Source organism: Perognathus longimembris, chromosome 21 (genome assembly GCF_023159225.1).
Source record: "Perognathus longimembris pacificus isolate PPM17 chromosome 21, ASM2315922v1, whole genome shotgun sequence".
Lineage (NCBI taxonomy): Eukaryota > Metazoa > Chordata > Mammalia > Rodentia > Heteromyidae > Perognathus > Perognathus longimembris.
Genome location: NC_063181.1, coordinates 1,267,349 through 1,275,000, shown reverse-complemented (window position 1 = coordinate 1,275,000; position 7,652 = coordinate 1,267,349). Strand labels below are relative to the sequence as shown.

At 59.9% G+C, this 7,652-nt stretch overlaps 1 protein-coding gene across 1 annotated transcript in view; it reads left to right on the top strand.

The window, feature by feature from the left end:
* Positions 1-7,652, top strand: part of Csmd1 (CUB and Sushi multiple domains 1) — an 874,507-nt gene that overhangs the window by 800,589 nt on the left and 66,266 nt on the right. The window contains 1 exon segment of the mRNA XM_048330750.1: positions 5,940-6,128. Within this exon segment, the coding sequence (XP_048186707.1) occupies positions 5,940-6,128 (189 nt within the window).

The window sequence follows — 7,652 nt, the reverse complement described above, 5'->3', positions numbered from 1 at the left end:
GCGTCACACTTTGAAATGAGGTCTTTCAGAGACAAACCCACAAAGCAAAGGAGAATTGCCCTGGTTTACCAGGGGGAAGCCAGCCGGCCCTGTCAGGGGACCAGGACCCCTGGGGGACGTCAGAAATGACCCTTGGCCAGGGCCCTGTGCTGCTGAGCCGCCGGGGGAGGGGGTGGAGGTGGGGGGGTGGGGGGGCTGTCTGGCCAGGCTGGGTGCTGCTGAGCCGGGGGAGGGGGAGGTGCTGTCTGTCTGTGTGCTGGGTGCTGCTGAGCCGGGGGAGGGGGAGGTGCTGTCTGTCTGTGTGCTGGGTGCTGCTGAGCCGGGGGAGGGGGAGGTGCTGTCTGTCTGTGTGCTGGGTGCTGCTGAGCCGGGGGAGGGGGAGGTGCTGTCTGTCTGTGTGCTGGGTGCTGCTGAGCCGGGGGAGGGGGAGGTGCTGTCTGTCTGTGTGCTGGGTGCTGCTGAGCCGGGGGAGGGGGAGGTGCTGTCTGTCTGTGTGCTGGGTGCTGCTGAGCCGGGGGAGGGGGAGGTGCTGTCTGTCTGTGTGCTGGGTGCTGCTGAGCCGGGGGAGGGGGAGGTGCTGTCTGTCTGTGTGCTGGGCGCTGCAGGCGGGAAGTGGAGCAGGTCTGATGGAGAAGGGGCCCCCTGTCGGGGCGCTGGGGGGACCTCACTTCCACTCCTGCCTGTCCCTGTGGCCATGGTCCTCCCGGGGCCCCCTGGGACCTTGGCTGGGCCCCAGGACCGGACCTGGCTGGGCAGGCGGGGAGCCCCACCTCCAGGCTTCAGCTTTGCTGCCTCGTGCCCTAAGAACACCGGGAGTCACCCCACACTTCCGCCCCTCCCAAAGCCCACAGGTTCCCGCGTGTTACGTCACAGCGGACACGAGCGTGCGTCTCAGCGGGAACTCACGCCTTCAGGTTTAAAAATTCAATTTAAAATATATTTCAGACCATAAAGCATTTCCCAGTGAAATCCCCGAAGGCCTCTCAGCGACTTGGAGGTATAAATACAGGACTGTTAGCTACAGAAAACAAAACGATCGTCATCACCAGCCCCGTCTGTGTCCCCCACAGTTCTGAGAGGGGGCGAAGTTAGCAAGGCCTTATCTTAACCTACTCCCAAAACACAGCCCAGTATATTTTCCAGAAATATTTTTCAGCGAGAGCTCTAAAACACCAACTAAAAATCGACATCGTGAATTGGAGGTATTATTTCCTGTCGACTATCATATCTAACAGGGAATCTAATTAGAGTCCTGGCCTGTAACTTGTCATTTTGTAAAATGTAGGAATTTTCAGACTGGCACTTGACTGGTGTGTAGGCCGCATAAACATCCCTAGGTTGCATTTATTTCAGATTTATGATCTAAGGTGATAATCAATAACTCCCGAGAAGATGCTTGCACCCTGCAGATAATTCTTGCCACGCCCAGCCCTGTCATACGCAGCGCTGTTTCCCTGCACCGCTCATTCTTAAACTGTCACTCGTCCGGGGTAATAAGAAGGTCGTCGCTGTCTGGAGGTTAAATGACTTATAAAGATCTTTGTTGAATAAAATGAAGCTCATGTATCCCATTTTCCCGAGGTGGGAAATGGATGGGAGTGTGCAGGTATTTGTCAGCTCCCGAGATGGGAATCTGAAAATGAAAGGGGTATTTAAACACAGCTGCCCAGCTCCACCAAAGCCGCCGCCCTGAGCCCTTACGATTTGAACCTGCGTGTCCGCGCTGCCCACGCTCAAACCCACGCGTGAACAGACTTTATATTCTCCCCGTCACACCAGAGGCTCCGCGTGGAAGCCAAATTGAAGGCAGACGGGCTTTGATGATCCACGCCGATCGATGCAAATACGCGTGAGATTTTAGCATGTTGACCGTTTTAGTAACTTCCCTTTGGTTTTGGTTTTAGAGATTTGACCTTTAGAGACTGAGTTATTCTCTCTCTGCCTCTTTGGTTTTTACCTCTGTCTCCGTCTCTGTCCATCCATCCGTCTGTCTGTCTCCCTCCCTCCTTCCCTCTCCCCAGGTCTCTCCTATATTATAAAGCATAAGCCTCTTGGAAATGAGAATTGCTCAAAATGAAAAAAAAAAATCACTGCGGTGTTTCTTTTACATCTTTCGTCCCATGAGTTAATTGTACAGCGGGCTTGTGGTTTATATATGCGTGTGATTTACTTGATTACATTTGCCCCTCTGTTGCTCTTTCCAACCTCCCCCCTTTATCACACACACACACACACACACTTTATATATAATGTGTTTCAATTCTGCTCACCCTTATTCACCCTCTCCTCTACGCTTCTGCCCCTTTACCCCCTCATAACAAAGCCCTCCCATCTACAATCCTGTCTTATTATCACTCATTGTAGCTGTTATCCTTAGTCGTGACAGTAGTGATATTTAGGTCTAGATCCCGCATCTTAATGAAACCATACCCTATTTGTCTTGGATGGCCTTGCTCCTTGCTTGATGCAGTGATGCCAAAAACATTAAAGTTAACTTTAAAGATAATTGCAGCTTTAGCCACTAGCTTCAGCGACAGGAAGTAAAAACCCAACTTCCTTTTTGAAAGGTCCACTGGTTTCCTGCTCCCTTTCCTCGTCTGTGAGGTAGACATTTTTCTGGGGATAGCGGGTTAGGGTGAACCCGGACGTTCTGCTTACAGTCGCGAGGCTGCGAGTTCTAGTCCACTAGGCCCACGAGAACGCGTGCCGCGGTTTGTGGACCGTAACTGCTTTCCCGCCCAACGAGCCGCGGACGGTTTCCTCGTCGACACAGCTGTCACCTGTGAGCGACGTGGACGTTCCTCTGGAGCCGGTTTTCCCTGCGGATTCTGAGCAGTTTGAGCAAAGTGGGGGAGCCGGGGCTCGAGTGAGCGAGCGGGTGATCTTGCTCCTTGCTCCGTGGAACGGTGGTGTTAGCGTGCGGTCCCTGCCGTGCACGCGGGAGCGAGCCCACGCGAGGCGGCCGCGTCCGCCGCGCTGACCGCCCGCCCTCTGCCCACGGCGCACCGCGGTCCGCCCGACGCGCGGCGGCCTCCTGGGCTCCCGCGGGGTGCACGTCTCCTCCTTGGACCCGTCTCCTGCAGGCTGCGTGTGTGCGCTTTGCCTTCTGTGCATTTTCCCAGCGCACAAGCCACGCCTGCCACCGCCTTGCTCCTTATCGATCCCGTTTCACACCACTGCAACCAAGGCAAAGTGGGCCCGTGAAACCCGCCGACCTCATGCCTGGCCGCGCAAACCACAAGAGACACGTCTGTGGTCCCCGTGGGAGCCGGGGCAGCATCGACACACCTGTGTCCTGTGACCTGTGACCTGTGACCTGTGACCTGTGACCTGGGCGGGGGGGCGGGCTGGGGAGGAGGGGAGGGGAGGGGAGGGGAGGGGAGGGGAGACGGACGCAGGTGGCCCGCACCTGTCATCCTGCCGACAGTGTTCCCCGCGTTCTATGCACATGGCTCTGCAAATACAGCTCCGATTCCCACAGCAAGGCAGGAGGTGGGCGCCAGGCCCTGCAGCTGTGCCCAGCTGTGCCCAGCAGGAGACGCCTTTGTTCAGGAATCTCAGCCCTGCCCAGGGGTCCCGGGGAGAGGCCCGGGGCCCTGCAGGTGACTGCGAAGGGTGCCAGTGGACAGTGCGTGCGTGTGTGTGATTCTGTCTGTGTGCAGGCGTGCATGTGAGCGTGTAAGGGTGTGCGCACGTCCATGTCCCTGGGTGAGCGTGTTGGTGTGCGCGTGTCTGTGTGGGTTTGTGTGTGTAGTCTCGTGTCCGTGTGTATGGATGAGTTGGAGAGAAGCACTGATTCGACGTGACTTTCTCTTCTGCTCTCCTTGTGGCTGTGTTTATTGGCATCGTTTTCTTGATGCCTCCAGCGTGTTTATTAATGTGAGACAATTATACGCATGGGGTTCGTCGTGGAATGGGCATCGCTTTCCAAGCGTTTTGCACCTCCCGTGCAGTGTGAGCGTATTAACACAGAGCCCTGAGCATCGACAGGCAGCCCCCTTGGCCTTTGCATTTCCTGGTGCTTTCCTGGCTCTTCAGATAGTTTTATCTTTTGGAAAACTGCAGGGTTTGCCTTGGAGTGTGACATTATGTAGATTTCAGCCACCAAACGTTCGCCTTCGAAGACAGAGAAGGACTGAAAATCATTTTCTAGCCCTCACAGCCATTACCTCTGTGCAAGGCTGCAGATTCCATTTCACGAAGCTGTGAGGTAGACGCACTCTTCCTTTTGCTAATGATCCTCAGTACTTTGAATTGCATGAGGCATAATCGTGCTTGCGGTGTTTACGGGGCTGGAATACTTTTTAATGTCCCCTTCTAATTGCCTCAGCGGGGTGATGTCATGGCCTGGCCATCGAGCAGCCCCAGAGCGTTTTTTTGTAATTAATTTTTTATTAAAATTATATGAGAATGACAGATCACAAGTGCGTGCGTGTATAGGGAAAGAACACTCTAGAATGGGAGCGTTGTGGTTGATGTTCCGTGGAGTAAACATGTATCTCACACTTCATCCTAAGTCTCCAGTCCAATGAAAGCCCTTGGTAGAGAGACCCCACCCTGCGCCGCGATTCAGGTCACCAGGCATCGTGGGGGGAGGGGGGAGGGGGAAGGGGGAGGGGAGCCCATGGCCCAGCAGCAGCGCCGCGTCTTCCTGATGTGGTGGATACAGAGGAGGGGCCGGGAGGAGGGGGCGCTCGCCCACCCCGGGGCTGTCTCTGCGGCTCTGGAGCTGCTCTGCAGGCCGGGGGGGGGGAGGGGAGGGAGATGGAGCCGGCACCTTCCTTCCCCCCCCCCCCCGCCCACGCTGCCTGACACCCCCTCCCAGTCCCGCACCCCATGGGGGCCAAGGCCGCAGCGCCCTCCAGATGCTCTCGACTCCGGTGACGCCATCTGGCTCCTAGCGCCTGGCTTTCCATCCCTCCAGCTGCTTAAGATCCTCCGCAGGGAAGCTGAGCAACTGCGCAGGTAGCCGTGACTCGAGCCGGCGGAGGCTGGACAGCGCGCGCTGCCGCCCGGAGCCGGGTTCCCAGCGAGTCCCCGTCGCTGTCAGGAAGGCTTGTGGCCTCTCGCGGCCTCTCTCGCGGCGCGTGGAGGGCGAAGGAGGAGAGACGGCGCGCCGGCGGCTTATGGAATGCACACGGGCCGTCCGTGGTCACAGAGCCTCCCGAGTCAGCGGCGGTGTGGGAGCGGCCACGGTCGCCGCGCCCGGCCGCCCAGAGCCAGGGCTCCGCCCGGACTCGCCCACCGACGCCGTTCCGGGGGGCTGCGCCGTCCTGATGGGAAGAGACCCCTCAGAGCCCGCCGGCTGCCTCAGCTCTGCATCCCGGAGCCCCCGGCCCCCTCAATCTCCACGGGTCCCCCCGCCTCTGCCGGGACTGGGGCTCTCGCCCGCCGGCTCCGCCCACACTCCCGGGAGGAGGGCGGGGCGCAGGCCCATGGCCCCCCCCCCCCGCCCCTCCTCGGTGGCGAGGAGGCCACGTGGGGCGGAGGAGGGGCCTGCCTCGTGCCCCCCCCCCAGCTCTGCCATCACGAGGACAGAGTCTCCTGTCCCTCCTCACCCGCGGGTCACACTTGGGGTCACCAGACCCCAGCACGGCCCCAGCCTTCCTCCTCTCGAGGACAGCACCTGGAGCTGCGTCCCGGGCCCTCCTGCCCGGGCTGCCTTCGCCCTGGGCCCCTCAGAGCTCAGCCTCCTGGGCCCCGGGTCGCAGGCCGAGTCCCCGGGGCCCACAGGAGGGAGGCGGCATCAGCCTGGGGGATGGCCGTTTCCTGCCAGGTCCTCCCTGCCGGGCCGGTGGCGGCTGCGGCTGGCTTTCTTCACCTCCTCCTTCCGGGAGGCTCTGGGAGCGCGGCGCCCCGGCTGCCTCCAGACCCGCCGATTCTGGAGCCGGGGGCCGCCTCTCTCCCCCGGGAGCCTGACGGTGTGCTTGTGCTTTCAGCCTACGAGCTGCAGAACTGCCCGGACCCGCCGCCGTTCCAGAACGGGTACATGGTGAACGCGGACTTCGGCGTGGGGCAGTCCATCTCCTTCGAGTGCTACCCGGGCTACGTCCTGCTGGGCCACCCGGTGCTCACCTGCAAGCACGGCACGGACCGGAGCTGGAACTTCCCCTTCCCGCGCTGTGACGGTAGGCAGCCGCGCGCCCCCGACCGTCCGTCCGTCCGTCCGTCCGCTCCACCGCCACATCCTCGCACGCTCCTCGTCCGCCGTCCTCCAGCGAGCGCTGGCGAGCGTCTCTGGTGGCAAAGCACACTCACGCCGCGTGGCGTGGCAGGAGTCTACCCCATACCGGAAAGTCAGCACCATCGGCCCTGCTCTCCCGCACATGAGAAAGGGAGCGAGATCGTACACACAGGAGTGGTAGCAAGAGGGCTGGGGATATGGCCCAGTGGCAAGAGCGCTCGCCTCGTATCCATGAGGCCCTGGGTTCGATTCCCCAGCACCACATAGATAGAAAACGGCCAGAGGGGGCGCTGTGGCTCAAGCGGCAGAGTGCTAGCCTTGAGCGGGAAGAAGCCAGGGACAGTGCTCGGGCCCTGAGTCCAAGCCCAGGACTGGCCAAAAGCATAGGCGAATCCACAGCAGGAAGTTGGTGTGAGAGGCGGCAGTGCACACCAGGGCACAGACACGAGTGTGTGCGGCTGACCCCCGGGGACAGGGGAGAGAGAGACATGTGTCCTACATAGGTGTGTCTATTAGTCATACACATACATATAAATACAACTATTTAAATTGTCTCTAAGCAGCTGCACGAAGGGATGGAAGGACACTGGCTGGCTACCGGAGGGTCTTTGCTTTGTCCCCCTTGGAGCTAGTCCCAGAGTAGATTTATGTTTCAGAAAGAGCTCGTTTTAGCAGGAGGCCACGGAGCAGGGAGCACGGCGCTCCTCAGAGCGAGCCCTCCAGGCCGAGGAAGCCGCCTGAGCAGGGGCTCTGGGGAAGGCCCAGCCGCGGCCCCGGGGCGGCCGCTCCCGTCCGCCCGCCGTTCTGCCTCTGACCCCTGGGCCGGTCCGTCGGCAGCCTTCCCACACCCCTGTCACTGGGGCACAGGAAGCCCCAGACCCCGGAGGGAGGCCGGGTGGGTGACCTGCCGGGCGGGGAGGGGCAGCGGGGGGCCCGGCGGAGCTCACCGCCCCCCGGGGGGTCTCAGCCCTGCGTGGGGAGCCACCCCCCGCCAGGCCGGAAGGAAGCCACGGGTCCCGGATAGCGGGGCGCGGTGAAAACGCGCGGCTTCCTCGTGGGTACAGTGCGGTCTGGAGAGGAGGGCGCGGTTTTCAAAGCACGCTTGTCTGAAGGTGACAAGGCATCCCAGGTGAACGAGAGGTGGCATTTCGGGTCACCCTAGCCGCATGGGGCCCTCCCACTTTTCTACGAGAACAGTCATTGCCACCGCAATGACACATGTCAATCTGTTAAGTCCAGGAAAAAAAAAAAAGAGGCTGAGGGCTGGGACTCTTCACCTCGCCGAGCGCGGGTAGCGAGGGGAGGACTTGAACTGAAATGCCACGTGTGTAAGTGTATCTTGCTCCTTCAAGGCTAGATTTGCACAGAATTGATCATGCCGGTGTTTCTGACCGGCTCAGATGCCCGTCTTTCCCACAGCTTCAATAGGCTTTAGGAGAGTGACTTAAAACAAAAATAAGCAGCCATG